We start from the raw sequence: 18,002 nt of genomic DNA, 5'->3' as shown, positions 1-18,002 counted from the left end.
GTCCATGCATTTTGGCATATACGCATTGCATTAGGGTGCTTGGCACACGAGTCGTGTTTGATTAGTTTTAATGAAAGTAAATATGTAAAACTATTGCTTCAATAAAACTTTAGTAAAATTATTATTTTCTATTTTTATTTAACATCTATTTCTTAATTTTTTTGTTCAAATAATTTAGTTGTTAGATTTTCACATTTTTAATATGGAGAAATGCTAAATCCCGATTCAAACCCATACCTCTTTATATAGATATTTTGAGTTATATTTACGGACCATCTTACAAGTAAATATAAAAATATTTATATGTATTCGCAAGATGGTAAAATGATAATTTGGTAAATTTAGAAAATCAATGGTTAATATTATAATTATCTAAAATTGATTATGCATGTGCACATAATATTAACTATTGATTTGATCTTAAACAATTCATGTCTATTATATATATTTAAAACAGACTCCACTGCCACCTCAGACTATTTCCTCCACATATGCAAACATTTTCCATCTAATAAAAATATCTAACGTGTACGTCTTCATAGAGCCTATACTCAATTTCTAAATAGTTTTTCCATAAATTATATACATCATCCACTATTTTATATTATATCTCATATTTAAATATTATTTTATAACGTCTACTCAAAATTTTTAAATTAATTCCACATTATTATTTCATTACATTGGCAAAACATTTTTCACATTAATTATACATTATTACTTTTTTTTTCTACATTAATCAACTTTACATTTTCGTCTTTATCTGCCATCTACTTATACAATTTTTTTGTCTGGATTAATCTAACTTCACATTTTTGCTTTTACAAATATATCTGAGAGTGTTCATCAGAATAAAATGCGAAAAATTGCAAATAGGGAGAATACGTTTTTATGACGTGGCTTTGAAGGTCCGATGGAAGGTTTTCATGGCTGCGAAAATGATTGTGATTTAGGTATGAATGATTGTGTACTGGCAATAGAGTTATAAGTTGAATAAAATAGAGTTGGTGTTCTTCCTTTGTCAGACAGTTTGTGATGAAATATCTCCTAATTAATATCAATTAACATTTGAAATTTTACTACGTGACAAAATTAAATTATATGAGAAATTTAATCATATTCATCTCTCTTTCTAAATTTGTATAATTCTATCAAGATATGAATGATTGTGATTTAGGTATGAATGATTGTGCAAAGAAATTAGATTTTTCTCTTCCTATTCTCTTTGGATTCATAAATCAAGATACGAATCTTAATACTATCTTTGGTATTATTATTTGACAAAATTTAGCAATTTTTTTAATTTTATTTATAAGAAAAATTGTGATTTTTAAAATATATTTATCCGTTTAAATAAAAAAAATTTATTTAATGTTTGTTTTTTAAATATTAGTGAATGTATATATATTGTCTTACACTTTTTTATGAAGAGTTTATTTATAAAAATATTTAAAAAAAATAAAAATAATAATTAGTTCATTGGTTTATTTGTTTTTCTTCTTATAATTAAAATCGGAGAAAGTAAACAACTATGTTTAAATTAATCGATCTAAATAAAAATTTGGACCTTTTGAGAAAATAGTATCAAATAAAATGTAACATAATGTCCATCCTTGTGGTCATTGTCCATTGGTTCATCCACCATATTTTTATTATATAACAATATCACGAAGAGTTGTTATTTTAACACAAAAATTAACAATAAAAAATTGGTTGACAATTTGACTATATGATTAATAGATATTACAAGTGTTGAAATTCATTAGTTATTAATTAAATGTAATTAATTATAAATTTAAATATAATTATTTATAATTTTTAAATATTCAATACGTCTATGTCTTTCACAAATTTTATACATCATCCAATATTTTATACTATATCTCCTATTTAAATATTATTTTATAACTTCTATTCAAAATTTTCTAAAGTAATTCTACATTATTATTTCATAACGTCTCATTATTATTTCATAATGTTTATCCAACATTTATCACATTAATTCCACATTACCACTCAATACTTTTTTTTTGTATGCATTAATCAACTTCACATTTTTGTGTCATCTACTTAATCAACTTCACATTTTCTACGTGTCATCTACTTATTTGTTAGCAATTCTATATAATATTGAACTTATGGATTGAGTGTACATATAAAATTTCTTCAACTTCTTCTGAAGTGAGAGTACATATGTCTCTCTTGCTTATCCTAAAATATATTTCGACTATTTATACGTGTCTCGTATTGTTGGGTACTTCTATTATGTAAATTACATTGATAAAATTGAATATATATTAGTGATATAACTACTTTATAAATAATCATTTGCCAATTGAGACATAAAACTTCATATTGATTTTTAAAAAAAAAATTCACTTAAATTAAATAAATTAATATAACCGCGCAATATACGGGTTAACGTCTAGTTAGAATTATTATCAATTATATGGAAACTCTAACAATTATCAAATGATATGTATCGTATCTGTTTATTTTGTAGTTTTATTGTTTCTATTTACAGACTCATCTAGTTTCTATTTTAATTGTAAACGATCTTTTGGCTTTAGTTAATGGCTAATAGGACCACAAGGACACGATATTATTGCGTAGTAAAAATTATCACTCCCACAAGGACTGTTATGAGTATCAATATCTCTTTACTATGATGATTTGCTTAAACAGTGATTGTTGATATTAATTTTCTTATATTGATTTGATACAAATTCAATTATTTAAGAATGATGTTTTATGAAAAGGTGTGTCTTTTTTATTTTTTTAAACGTATGTCTTACTTGAGTAAAATCACGTTGATTAGCCATAACTCAACATTTTATTTGTTTCTCTTTTAAAAAAGTTATATATTTATATTTATTTTACTACCAAAAATTGAATATCATTTGTATTGTAGTATAGAAAGAAATATGGTCGGAAAAAAAAAAAGGTTAAAATCAATATATTGTTGAAAAGTTTTGTCCATTAACTTTACATGACGATTACCGCAAACTATACACGTCAATTAAAGAAAAGAGGAAAAAGTAATTTGTCTCAATTGTTTATTGAATGGGGGTTTAAAATAGTATATTTATTTGACTATTTATTTATTTTATTTTAAAATAGTTTTATTATTTATTTGAATCATAAAAGTATTGCTGTATAAAGTATTTATTTTATTTTAAGTTATTTTCTTTGTAAAGAGTTGTCAATACATTGTTGTTGTTATTATTATTATTTTTATAAAATAATATATAATTATTTTATAGACGAGCAATTATTATTATTATTTATAATTGTTTAATTATTATTTATTATAATTTTGTAAGCAGTTATGTTGCGTAAATTTTTGTGTGCAGAGGCTATGATAAAATTGTTGACAAAATAATATCTATTTTGTATTTATAATAATGAAAATTCACAAAAGTTAATTAAGCTAAATTATTAAAATAATTATATTTTAATGAAGATAAATTAGTAAAATTATTGCTTCAGAAAAGAAAAATTAAAAAAATTATTGTTTTGTCAAATAATTTAGTAATTAAATTTGCAGATATATATATATATATAAAAGCATGCTTCTTACCATATTAGGAATACTTCTATTTCTCCTTTCTCCACCTCTATTATGTTGTGGTATATATGGTGTAGTTACTTCATGAATCATTCCTCTTTGTCATAAAATGCATGAGATTGATACTCACCACCTCCATCTCTCCAAATCCCTTTAAGATTGCAGCCACTTTGTTTTTCTGCCATTAGCTTGAACCCTTTACACGCAGTCAACACTTCACTCTTCTTCTTGATTAGATAGACCCAATTTTTCCTTGTAAAATCATCAATGATACAAAGTAGTGATTACCTCTTATTGACACTTCTTTAAAAGGACCACAAACATCAGAGAAGATTATCTCTATCATTCTTGAAGATCGAGTTGACACTTCAACCTTGAATGAGTTTTTGTGTTGTTTAGCCTGATAACATTCTTCACACAACTCCTTTGGTATTTGAATTTCTAGAATTCCTAACACCATTTACTTGTTCTGCAACATTTGAAGCTAGCTAGGCACAACTAATCTTCTTTCCTAATTTCAGCAACCAAACCTTTGATGCCACAACCAATCTTCATTCCTAATTTTCGCAACTAGGCACTTGTTCTCATTGATCTGGATATCAATCTTGAATGTTCTATTTTTGGACAGTGGTGCGTTCAAGATCAATCTTCTTGAACTATCAAACATCCTCATTTCACCATGCTCCGTCTTCATAGAATACCATTTTTCAAGCAGTTGTCAAAGACTTAGCAGATTGTTCTTCATGTTTGGCACATACAACACAAGAATGATTGTTTGTCATATCTCATTTGAATTAGCACTTTTCCTACTCCTTTTGCAGTTACTGAGCTATTATCTACAAATATGATCTCCCTTTTCACCTTTTCATCAATGTTCACAAACCAATCTTTAAGGTCAGTCATGTGATTTGAACAACTTGTGTCAGCCAAGGATTGAAATAATGTTTGAAATTAACAACAATAATAAAATTGATCTTTTATAATGAGAAAAATGTCAGGGATGAGTTTCACTTCGAATCCAACCTTGGTGTCTAATTTGATCCTAGTTACTGAATTCCTTTATTGAATTATTACCGAATTCTCTTTATTATTCTTGCCCTAATGTCTTAGTGACAGAACCTTTAATTCCAAAGTAACCCCTAATTCCTTAGTGGATTTAAGATTAGAATTAAGCATTACCGTATAGAAATTCTCATGTAAATTATTGCTTTGCAACTAATTTAATTGGTTTCATGACCTGCATCTATCCCTAGACTACAAATTCATGAATTTCTCATCTCAAGCATTCGTAAAGTCCACTTCCGTTTCAAAATACAAATCGTAGAACATTTTAATGTTGATCAAGCAATAAAAAGCATTAAGCACAGAGATGAGAAAAACAATTCAATAAACTCATTCATATAACTAGAAATCAAATCAGAAAAATAAGGGTTTCATCTGGTTACACTCATCCCTAACAAATAGGGTTTAGTTACTCATGAAAGAGATACAAAAGATAAGGATTAAAGAAGAATTACAAGAATGATTCATGGATGATTCTTGATAAAACTGCTTCAATGGCGTTAGAAACGGCCGTCTTTGAGTTTCTATGCTAGGGCACAAGTCTCCCCAGTTCCCAAGAGTCAAAAAGATCATAAAACAGTAAAAATATGTGTTTTTATGGTTGCTGGTGCGGGTATCGCGCCCCAGGCGCGCTTGGATGCGCCTGGGCGCGTTTCAACAGTGGCGAATGCTGGGAAAAAGCGCTTGGCTTGCGCTTGGGCGCGCTTCAGCGCTCAGCATCTGCTGTCCGGCGTATAGTGCATGTTTCTCCTCTTTCGAGTCTAAATTTGGTTCCGGTGTCTTCATGAAAGTTGTAGCTATGGATCCTAGCTTTCATTTGCATTTGGTTTGACTCCAATTGGACATCTACAACGACAGATATGGCTGAAATACTCTACATGTGTCATGTTGATTTCTCACCAAAATTCAGCACTGCACCAAAACACAACGCAATGTAAAATTACGAAAAATTCCTACTTAACCACTAAAATAAAACATAAAACATTTAATTTAACTCAAGGAACAAAAATCAACAAAATATATCAAATAAATCCTTAATTTAACTAGTAGTTGAGGATAAATAAGACTAAAATAGTGGGAAAATATGCATATGATGAAGAGTCATCATATTTCTTGTGCTTCACATCACATTGGCTGGTCTTCTTGCTAACTTAGACCTACAGGGCCTACACTTGAGATGTTGAGGTTATTGCACACCTTTCTCTTACTCTCAGTTCATGAGCTTCAAGAGAGCCTTGCAAATCCTCCACCTTCATCTTATCAAGATAATTTGATTCTTCAATGTCAACCACAATATAATCATACCATTGTATTAATGTTCTAAGGATCTTTTCAATTACCACCACTTCAGTTACTGATTCACCATTTGTTCTCATCTGATTAACAACAACCTGCACACGATAGAAGTAATTTGCCATAGCTTCATCTTCTTCCATTTGCAATAGTTCGTATTGCCTTCTTAGCATTTGGAGCTTCACTTTATTGGCCTTTTCCCCACCTATATAGTACTTGACTAAGATATCCCATGCCTTCTTTGATGTAGATGCCTTTGAAATACTCTCAAAGTTGTTTAAATTCATACTTTGTTGGATGTAAAACAATGTCTTGCAATCTTTGAAAGTTGTTTGTTGTCTTTATGTTGAATTTGCACCAAGTTGTTCGTAGCCATATTGAACAATCTCAAACATTTCTTGAGCTTCTAGCAATGATATCATTGATACAAATTATCTCTCTCAATTCTTCCCATCAAGGATTGACAAATTCGATGAAAATCCTCATCTATTCATATCTTCTTTCTTTCATTCACACTTGTGTTTTCCAATTTTTGATTCCCTCCACACTTGTATAATTGATAGGAATTGAAATTGAGAATAAGAGAGAACAAAACAGAATGTTCTGAAAATTGAGATTGATTAACTACATCGGGATAATATTTTCCATATTACAGATTGTAAGTACAGAAGTGTGCCTAAGAGGGGGGTGAATTAGGTATTAGTAAATTTTCTTGTTTTTAGTGATATGGTAGTTGAATTTTCTGAGTTAATATAATGTCTATTAATAGTAAGGTGTAGTAAATAAATGAACTCAAAGATTTATCCTGGTTCCCCTTATAACCAAGGGTACGTCCAGTCCTCTTGCACACCACAAGAGATTGATCCACTAATTGTCAGAAAATGTACAACTCCCACCCTGGGATTCTTGCTACAAACTTCTAACAACACTCTTAAGATAGCACACCACTATCTTAGATTAAGCTACTTTTTAAGAAAGTATTACTTTCTTTTACAAGTGATACAATATGATTTGAATAAGAATAAGGAGAGGTATATTGATAAACAATCCAATAACACTTCAAGTACTTGAGAACCTATCTGAATGATATGAAAATGAAATGCAAGTACTTTGTAAAAATCAGAATTTTGTTCAAAATTGTTCAGGGTATTGATTCAAGGATTGTGTTTTGTTTGATCTGAAGTTATGGGGTATTTATACTCCATAAACATCTCTTCAGATTCGTGGCCATTGATCCAAGAGGTTTGATGAAAGAATACAATGATTTGGAGCCATTCCAGATCTGAAAAATTGTATTGCTTCCAGTTGTATTCGAATACAGGATGTGTGTATTCGAATACACCTCTTTGTAACGTTCAAAAAATATTCAAAAATTACACCTTGTATTCGAATACACATGTGTGTAGTCGAATACAGATTAGTGAAAATTTGCCATCGACTTACTTTGTATTCGACTACAGAAGGTTGTAGTCGAATACATATATGAAGATTTTGGCCACTGACTTGATGTGTATTCGACTACACATAGTCGTAGTCGAATACAACTTTAAGACTTTTGCTTCTAACTTGCTTTGTATTCGAATACAAGATGATGTATTCGAATACACTTATGTATTTTGTCAAAAATATTAGTTTTAAGACTTTGTTAATGCTATTTTGACTTTTGAAAATACTTTATATGCTTATGTAAATATGACTTGTTCTCGTGTAATTGAAGTATTGGTTTGCATCATATACCTTTACATTTTAACATTTAATATTTGGATTTGAAGCTTTATTAATGAAGATATTTCACCTTCTTTTTGAGGTTGTTGCTTTGACCATAATGGTTGATCTTTGTCATCATCAAAAACTTGTAGTTTACACAGATTTTATACTAGTTTAGAGCACTAACTGTCAAAACATAATTATAACTTTCTTAACTACTTTTAATTGTATTCTAACCTCCTAACTAACTACAAATTTACTTTTAATTAAATTAAACAATTTTTGCTTTTATAGCTTAGTGTAGCCATGAAAAGAAAAAATGATTCAATTACCTCTACAAGGGCTAACGAAAGAAGCAACGACACAAATGTGGAAATTGACGAGGTAGGAGGTTGTGACTTTCCCTTATTTTGCTAATCTTCCATCCCACCTAATTTCCCACATTTTGCTACAACTTCCCATTAAGTCTCTTCTCATCTGTAAATGTGTGTACAAAAATTGGAAAACACTTATTTCAGATCCACAATTTGCTAAATTGCACATTAGTTTCATGATTCTGACCAATGACTTAAGACGAGTCGTTTTAATGTTTTTGGGGTCATTGTTCGAATCTAAAAATTGAACTCCTAAAACCAAAGGAGAACGATAATGGAAGTAGAACAAGGCAGTATATCTCTTGCAAGAGAGATGATGATAAGTTTAATATTGAGATACACACATTGGAACACTTGTCCTCTTTCTTTGTTGTATCATTCTTCCAATTGTTTAATCTACTCTGAACTTCAGAAATATGGATTCAAAGTTTTTCAAATTCATAAGACTCAATCAAACATTGTTGAAGGATGTTATGAAAGGAGATAATATTGACACTACGCCAAAAATGACATTTTATAGCGCGTCTTTTACAGCGCTTATTAAATACAAGCGATGTTGTAGAATTTTTTAAAAATAACAGAGAATACAACAGCGCTTTTTTGACAAGCATTGTAGAAAAAACGATGTTGTAAGGTCATATAGGGACACATAGCGCTTAGATATAATGCTTACAACCCTTTTACAACGTTTTTTGTAAAAGTGTTGTAAATTGAAGCGCTCTCCCATAGCTTTTACAGCGCTTTTTTAGCGCTTTAAACACAAGCACTGTAAAATGTAGCGCTCTCACCTTATGTTACATGGCTTTTAAAGCGTTTTTTGTGAAAGCGCTGTAAAATTCATGTGCTTTCATATAATTAAATGACCTATTAGAGCGCTTTTTATACAAGTGTTGTAAAAGGCTTGCGCTTTAAATAAAAATCATTCACTTTAAATAAATAAAAACAAATTTAAAACAAATTTAATATGTTGTCCTAACCCTACGAACCCTCACAACCACATGAAATTGATTCAATTGATGATGGTTTATATCTTAGAGATGATCATAATGAGGGAATTTGGATTAATTCATTGTTTTGTATCGTTAATGGACAAACAAATGTGAATCTCGGCAGGAAAAGAAGAAGGGTATCTTAATATGTTTAATTGTTTTATATAAGCCATGTAATCTGAACTGAGTTCATGTAATTTTATTGTTTGATCGGCCAAAATTGAGCATTTTAATATTTAGTTGTAATAGGTCATTTAATTAAGGAGGTCTTTTACATGCTCATTCAAAGAGCGCTGTAATAGGCTTTGAAAAAATAAGTTAATTTTAAAGCACTTGTTGAAAAAACGATGTAATAGGCTTTTAAAAAATAAGCTAAGGAGGTCTTTTACAGCGCTCTTCCAAAGAGCGTTGTAATAGGCTTTTAAAAAATTAAGTTAAGGATGTCTTTTATAGCGCTCTTTCAAAGAGGTTGTAATAGGCTTTTAAAAAATAAGCTAAGGATGTCTTTTACAGCGCTCTTTCAAATAGCACTGTAATAGGCTTTTAAAAAATAAGTTAATGAGGTCTTTTACAACGCTCTTTCAAAGAGCGCTGTAATAGGCTTTTAAAATATAAGTTAAGGAGGTCTTTTACAGGGCACTTTCAAAGAGCGTTGTAATAGGCTTTTAAAAAATAAGTTAATGAGGTCTTTTACAATGCTCTTTCAAAGAGCGTTGTAATAGGCTTTTAAAAAATAAGTTAAGGAGGTCTTTTACAGCGCTCTTTCAAAGAACGCTGTAATAGACTATTAAAAATTAACTTAAATTTTTTAAAAAATAATTACATTAAAATGAATACATTTTTCACATGCTTTAAATTTTATTTATCATATATACATTAACAACGTAATTTCTATTTTTTTTTTTTTACAACTCAACTATAGCATTTTAAAATATGAACGTTTTATGTCTTTTGAAAATAATCTTAACGCATTTTATATATATAATATTTCATATTTAATAATTAGATCAATATTATGAACTTGCTTTCTTTTAAATAAGTATTATTTGGTTTTTGAAAAAATTTACAATTTCTTAAGAAAATAACATTTTACTAACATAATAAACCATAACAAAATAAATAACTACAATAAAATAAAATAAAAAAGATAACATTTTAGTTTGAGTAAAAATTTTACACTAGTACAAATATTTTACTGACACTTTTTTAACAAATTTTACTAACATTAAACTTTAAAAATAATATTATAACAAACTGTAAAAAAAATATATTCGACATTTTAAAACAAAATTTTAATTTTATGAAAATATTTTATAACCATTTAACCTTTTTTGGACTAAATTTAACTTTTTTCAATACTAATGTATAAAATACTAATTTATATTTAAAAGATATTATATAATTACTTTATATAGAGTAGTGTTTGACTTGAAAGTTATGAATAAATAACAACTCTTCTCAATCAATACAATAACGTCACTGTCAAAATAAAAATGAAATAATATTAATTAAATAACTAACTTCAAATAAAAAGTTAACATTAAAAAGCGTTGTAATAGGTTATTAAAAGTTAAGTTAAGGAGGTTTTTTACAGCTCTCTTTCAAAGAGCGCTGTAATAAGCTTTTAAAAAATAAGTTAATGAGGTTTTTTACAGCGCTCTTCCAAATAGAGTTGTAATAGGCTTTTAAAAACTAAGTTAAGGAGATCTTTTACAACGCTCTTTCAATGAGCGATGTATTAGGGTTTTATATATAACAGTAAACCGCTTCAGTTTCCTCTTCATTTCGTAAACTTCACTACGCTTCAGAGTCCTCATCCTCTTCATTGTCCTTCTCATTGCGAACCCTACTGTCCATAGAACCATACTGCCAACCATCTCCATTGCGAACCATCTCCATCTTTGTTACTATCCCTACCAACTCTCATTCAAATACTATCTCTAAACCCTAAACCCTAAACCGCTTCAGTTTCCTCTTCATTACGTAAACTTCATATGCTTGTTTCCTCCTCCTTTTCATTCTCCTTCTCATTGTGAATCCTACGAACAATATTGCCTTGTTACTAACCCTCATTACGTAAACTTCATACGCTTGTTTCCTCTTCATTCTCCTTGTCATTGTGAACCATCTTTGTTTCTGCGAACCCTACTCTTCTACGAACAGTTCGTATTTCTGTGATGTTCTTCTTTGTTCATATTTATGCGCCGTAACCCTATTGTTCTTCTGTTTTTCAGGTATTGTATTTAATAGTTTTTTGTTTCACTAAAATGCATGTTGAACTTATACTGCTTTCAATGCACAAATATTTATTGACTTATATGTTTTATTTTATAGTGTCCTCGTCAAACTAACAACATCGACTATGGGTACTATATATTGCGATTCATGAAGGAGATTGTTATTATGAATCAAACTATAATCCCAGAAACGGTACAGTATTTTCATTATTTGATTTTCATATATAAACTATGTATATATTTGATTCGAACTTATTTATGTTCAATTTTTATATCGTACAGTACTTTGACAATTCTAGTCCAACATACTCTGAAAGAGATCTAATTGAAATAAAGGAAGACTGATGTCAGTATGTGATTGAAATGAAAATTATTTGATTTGTTGGGAAATGGCATGCTGCAACGGATAGTTATATAAATATATGGTAGTTCTGTTATGTGTAGTTCTGATAGTTATATGTATATGAATAGGGCACATTTGAAAAGTTGTGAATATGTAGTTATATGAATATGTATATAGTTCTGTGATGTTGTCAATATATGAATAGGTATATGAATATGTTGTGAACTGATTGTGTAAATATGTAAAGTTATAAAGTTAAATTATAAAGTTATATAGTTATGTTGTTGTGTATTGATTGTGAAATTATTGTGAACTGATTCTGGATGAAAAATATTTTGGAAAAAAAATTAAAAGACAACGCTGTAATAGGTGCATAATAATGCATCTATCGAATGCACCTTTTACAGCACTTTTTTAAAAAAGCGTTGTAAAACGAGTATAACAAACGCGCAATATATCTACCTATTTTATAGCGCTTTTTTATTTTAAAAAGCGTTGTTGTATTTTTTACAGCATTGGATGCTACAACACTTACTTTTTTGAAAAAACGACATAAATGGTTTAAAAAAAGCATTGTAAAATAGGTTTTTTCGCGTAGTGTGAGGTGCTAAATATCCACTCAAAATAAGGACGTAGCTTCTAACATTTTATTCATCATAATTTATTTGAATCAGAAGACCTTTTTTATTTCAGCTTTTTCATTTTGTTTCCTGGTCTCCTACATGTCTTTTTCTTCATATGTTCTATCTGTTAGATTCTTAGTCTCTAACTGCTCCTTGAGAAGTGTTTCTCAATCCCTTGACCATCTATTTGAGATGCTTTATCAATTGCAATTGATTAGATTTAAAAAATTTTAAGTGCTATTCAACATGAACTTCTTAGGCTTTAAACACTCTTCAAGATAGAGAGAAGAGATAATATACAATGAATATGATATATTGGGGACCAAATATATATATATATATATATATATATATATATATATAAAAATATAATACATAAATATATAATATAATATTATTCTTTTAATTTTTAAAAAAATATCAAATTATATCAAAACATAAACTTAATTTTTATTCATAATTTTGCTCATGTTGCATCAATATATATATATATATATATATATATAATTAGATTTGCTAATTTAGACTTCCTTTATTTTACGAAGGTGTAAATTAATAAACTACAATTTTTTGCTTTGAACTAAAAAAACAGTATCTATTATTTTAAATAAGTAAAATGAAAGGATATATAGTTTGATAAAATTCATTTTAATTATCAATTATTAATAGAAGTATAAGTTGTTAATCTAAATTTTTTAATTTTTAGGTTCAGATTAACAACCTAGCTACGACTTTTTATTTGGGCAAAAGAGTCGTTTTTCAACGCATATTTAATAACTTTTCAAAAACCGTCTTCTACTGACTTATTTTTAAAAATAAAAAAAACTCTTCAAAAATATTTCAGAAATTTATTTTCATTGATTACTGAAATATTATTTTTGTTTTTTTAATTATTAACACCTAAGTAAAAATTGGAATTTAGTAGAAAAAGTACCTTTTTATTTTTTTTCTCAATAAATAATTAATGAGAAAGTTAGCATAAAGAAATATTGAATATGAACAAAAAAAAAACATTAATTTCAAAGACTGAAAATAAAATAAAAAGTGTAAATTACATCAATTCTTATTTATTTGAGTAGTTTTCTAAAAGAAATGGTTGAACATTTTAATCCAAAGAAAAAATGCATAGGTTACTAATTTACACTTTCATAAATAGAGATGAGTGTAAATTAATTAACCCCATAAACATATATATATATATATATAAAAATGCATAGGTTACTAATTTACACTTTCATAAATAGAGACGAGTGTAAGTTAATTAACCCCATAAACATATATATTAATATATATATATATATATATATATTAATATTTACAAATTATTAAATATTTTGTGATAATCTACTAAAATTTTAAGATAAGACCAAGGCTCCATATTATTTTAGACGGCTCTGGTTATTTATTTAAATATACAATTCATTTATATATATTTATATATATATATATATATATTATCTATTTCTTAAAAAAAACACAACTACAAAAGCATATTATTTTTAAGATAATTTCATATTGACTAATTCTCTATAAGTTTGGTTACTAATTTGGCAATGAATTTCAATCTTCACTACATGACTTTCAATTTGGGTATTTAAAACTAACACGGTGATACATAATTAGATTATCTTGAACTATAAATTAAGTTTTTTTTATTTATGATAAATTATTTTAAAAAAGAAAATATAAAATTAATTTAGAGATATATAGATTGAATTTCAAAACGAGTTTATATTTATATCATGAATTCAAAATAAATTATCTTGAATTGCATATCAAAATTTTTAGATTTAAAAATGCTTAATTGCCATTTTGGTCCTCCTATTTTAGTTTAATTACGAAAATAATCTCTCATTTTATTTTTCTCCAATTTTAGTCCCAACGCGCAATTTTAGTTTAAAACTTGATGAAATGTCATTTTGTGTGCTTATTTAAGCCACACAATGTCTGAAGATCTCGTGGTGCAACAATTGTACATGAAATCTATGATCATTAATAGTATGGTGTGACTTTAAAAAAATAACATTTCATCAAATTTTTTGTCAAAATTTTGTTTGGGTGACCAAAACTAAGAAGAAATAAAATGAAAAGACTAATTTTGTGATTCAGCTTAAATATGGAGACCAAAACTGCAATTAAGCCTTAAAAATAAATTATATTAATCAAAGTTCAAAATTTAAATTTTTTTCACTTTAGATTTTTTTTATATTAACAATATCATTAAATACGTCTCTTGATCTGTGAGGTGAATTTATTTAGGTAGATATGTCAAAACTCTATTCGTTTCGGATATATTGACTCATTAATAATACTAAAAAATTAAAATATATACTATTTTTATAAAATAATTCCGTTAAAATAAATAAAAAATTTAAAATGAAATAATTAAAATATAATACAATTATACAACAATAATTATAGAAGCAATAAAACTTTAAAGTATTTGAGTGCATTAAGGAAATATAGTGATAGTTACCAAGAAAACAAACTAGTTAAGAAAAATAAAACCCTAAATCAAGAAAGAGATTCTTAAATTGAATAGTTGAAGGGGCAACCAACCATCTCATTTTTTACTTTATTTTAACAGGTTAGCGTGAACATTGATCACATATACAATATTTATATAATAAAAATCAGTTGATAAAATCAGTTGAATAAAAATCAGTTGAATATATAAATTTTAACAGGTTAGTGTGAATATTGATCACATATACAATATTTATGTTGAATATTATTTAGTTAAATGTTTTATTTTAAATTTTTACCGTTGTCTGAGTTAATTATAATAAAATTATGTGTAAGATAATTAAATTTTTTTTATATAAAAAAATCTCTTCAATTGAATTTCAGATTTAAAAAATTGAATTAAATTTAACAACATGTACAAATTTTAATAGCTATTTTTTAGTATGATATATTCAATTAATATATATTGATTTTTAATTTTGTAATAATAATTGTTAGTTTAACTTTATCTATTTTTATTTTATTTTATATGTGTTAAATATAATGATCATTATTATTTTCGTAAAGTTAATATTTAAGATATTATATGTTAAATTTATTTATTATATAATATATTATTTAACAAAATATAAATATAATAAACAAATAACATTCTATAATAATATATATTAAAGCATGTTAAGAAAGAATAGAGATATTAAAATTAAGTGATTTAACTTAAATGATTAATAAACTTCACAAAATGGTTGAAAGAATCTGATATTTGAATATTAAATAAAATAATTATTTTTCATAGTTTATTTAATTATATACCACTCAAATTTAATACTAAAATCCAATTCTCCTAAAAATTGAACCCTTTAAAAAAATATATAAATTATGAAAATGAAATAGGAAAAGCAAAGAAAGTTGAATTGTCTATAAATAACCAAAAATCGACTAAAATTTAAAAATCAACAAAACTTTTAACTATTAATGATGCTCTTCACAAATAATTGTTCATAATCCTTTTTGTTATTTTTATTGAAAATTCTTGTCATTATTATTTTTTGTTTTATTTTTATTGAAAATCCTTGTCATTATTATAAATAAGACAGTTATCAGATTAATATATTTTTAATATTAAATTTTCTTTTTTATTTTTATCTTTACCAAATCAGTATTATTTACATAACTATTTCAACTATAGAAAATAAACACTCCTCCAAGAAAATATTATTAAAAAAATTATTAAAAAAATATAATTAATTACAACTAATTTATTCAAAATATCTATGAACAATAAAGGTAAAAAAATTGAGTGTAGAGTATAAAGTATTACCTTTACACTCAACTTCAGTTCATTCTCCACTGTTCAACTCCGACCCCACCCATCACCATCTTTCTTCCTTACATCAGAATCGCCATCTTCTCTCCTTAATTTATCAAATCAACCTTTAAGGTACTCTCTCTCCTTAATTTCATATATGCAATCTGATTTTTAGGTCTCTCTCTGTTCCTCAATTTCTAAATACCCAAAAATATTGATGAAAAACAAAACCTGTTTTGTAGCTTGGGGTAAATTAACTAACCCTTTTTGTTGCTTTTAATTCATCGAGAGATCTGACGAAACAAATTGAATTTTCGTTTGAATCATTAAGAGATCTCATTTATCTTGAATTTGTTTTCAATTTTTTTTTCTTTTATTGAATATAATATATATATATATATATATATTGATGAACTGTCATAATCAACGCCATAGACGCGATTCTGTGTTTATTTTTGTTGCCCCAATTTTTTTCTCTTTATATTTGTAAGTTAATTTTTATTCTTATTGTTCTTGGTCCCGATAATCGTATTTCTAAATTGCGCTGTGAACCTTAATAATTTGGTAAAATGCATGCAAATATGGCTGTCATGAGTCCCGCATTGAGTAGATAAGAAAAGGACTGACGCGATTGAAATTGCAGTTGCAATGTTGTTACAGAAATATGGAAATGGATTTAGTGCAGTCGGCTTTGAACAGTCTACAAAAATCCGACTTTAATTTTTATTTAATAATTAAAATAATGAACTTAAATCAGGATCATTTGATCAAGATTGGACGGATGCCAATACCCGACTGCATGAATGTAGGGGATTTTGACTGCTGATAATCGGGATCCCAGAAATATCTAAACCTTTGTATTAAATCTGTAACTGCAGGTGCTGACAGTAATTTAGAATGTATAATATTTGATTAGTAGTTTAGGTTGAGTTCTCATAGTGAGCTTAAATCTTAAGCTGGTGATGCGATCACAATTGCAGTTACGATGTTGCAAAGATCTCTTAAACCTTTATATTACAGCTGCAACTGCATGCCGACCACAATTTAGAACAATGTGTATAATATGACCACAATTTAGAACAATGTGTATAATATGATACTTCTTATGGGCTTAAGTTATAACTATGGATGATTGGATCACAATTGCAGTTGCGATGTTGTTGTAGAGATCTCTAAAACCTTTATATTGCGGCTGCAACTGTAGTTACTGACCGTAATATAGAATGATGTTTATAATATCAGATTTCTGATTACAATCAATAAAAATTTGAATTTTTTTTTGTAGGTGGTTGGAAAGAAAGACATGGGTGGCAAGGCACCAAGTTGGTCAGACCAATGGGGAACAGGTGGGTTTGGTAGTGATGAGTATGAGGATAGTGACATGATGAAGAAGAATGATAAGGGCAGTGCAAGTGGCAAGAAGATGGCAGATGCAAAAGCTATGGCATCAGTTGGAATGGACAAAGCCAAAACAGCTGCTGTGGTAAGTGCTCAGAAAGTGAAGAGTGGCACTTCTGCTGGTTTCAAATGGGTCAAGAATCAGGTTCAGAAAAGGACTTCCAAGTGAAAACTCACCCATTTGCTTCATTTCATGTTTTTGTTAAATACAACATTGGTGCTCCAACATAGTGATTGATTATTATGATTTGGTTTTTAATTTGGAGTACAGAAGTTCATAATAGTTTCTTGTTATTTCTATTTTTCATTTGTTTATAGGAAAAATGTGGAATATTATAACCTTGTTTTCTTCTATCTTTCTGGGATTGGTCAGTCAATAGATAAATTTTACAGTTTTACATTTACATCATCTGTGCCACAATGTTCATAGTTTAAGGGTTCGATTATAGGTGATGCTTGATAGAGTCATATCAAGTGAGAATGGTCTTTTTTGTATGAGAGTGAGAGGGTCTCCTCCTAGCCTTTAGATTAGAATGAAAAGCTGAGAATAAAATGCCTAGTATAAGGGGCTCCACGATTATGGTTTCATTCGGCCTATGAACCTGTGTTTGGCAGTAAGGAGGCTGGTAAGCA

At 27.7% G+C, this 18,002-nt stretch overlaps 1 protein-coding gene across 1 annotated transcript; it reads left to right on the top strand.

Moving 5' to 3' along the window:
• Positions 1-15,968: 15,968 nt before the first annotated feature.
• LOC101504900 (uncharacterized) lies at positions 15,969-17,773 on the top strand. Its single transcript, XM_004515043.4, has 2 exons — positions 15,969-16,103; positions 17,257-17,773. Exon 2 carries the CDS (start codon positions 17,275-17,277, stop codon positions 17,536-17,538), a length of 264 nt encoding a protein of 87 aa, XP_004515100.1. The 5' UTR covers positions 15,969-16,103; positions 17,257-17,274; the 3' UTR covers positions 17,539-17,773.
• The last annotated feature ends 229 nt before the right edge of the window (positions 17,774-18,002 follow it).

This window comes from Cicer arietinum, chromosome 6 (assembly GCF_000331145.2).
Source record: "Cicer arietinum cultivar CDC Frontier isolate Library 1 chromosome 6, Cicar.CDCFrontier_v2.0, whole genome shotgun sequence".
NCBI classification, from domain to species: domain Eukaryota; kingdom Viridiplantae; phylum Streptophyta; class Magnoliopsida; order Fabales; family Fabaceae; genus Cicer; species Cicer arietinum.
Note: the sequence above shows the minus strand (reverse complement) of the source record. Positions and strands in the feature narration are given on the sequence as shown.

Coding starts and splice junctions, on each gene's coding strand:
- LOC101504900 (XM_004515043.4), top strand. CDS start 17,275: ATGGGTGGCAAGGCACCAAGTTGGTCAGACCAATGGGGAACAGGTGGG.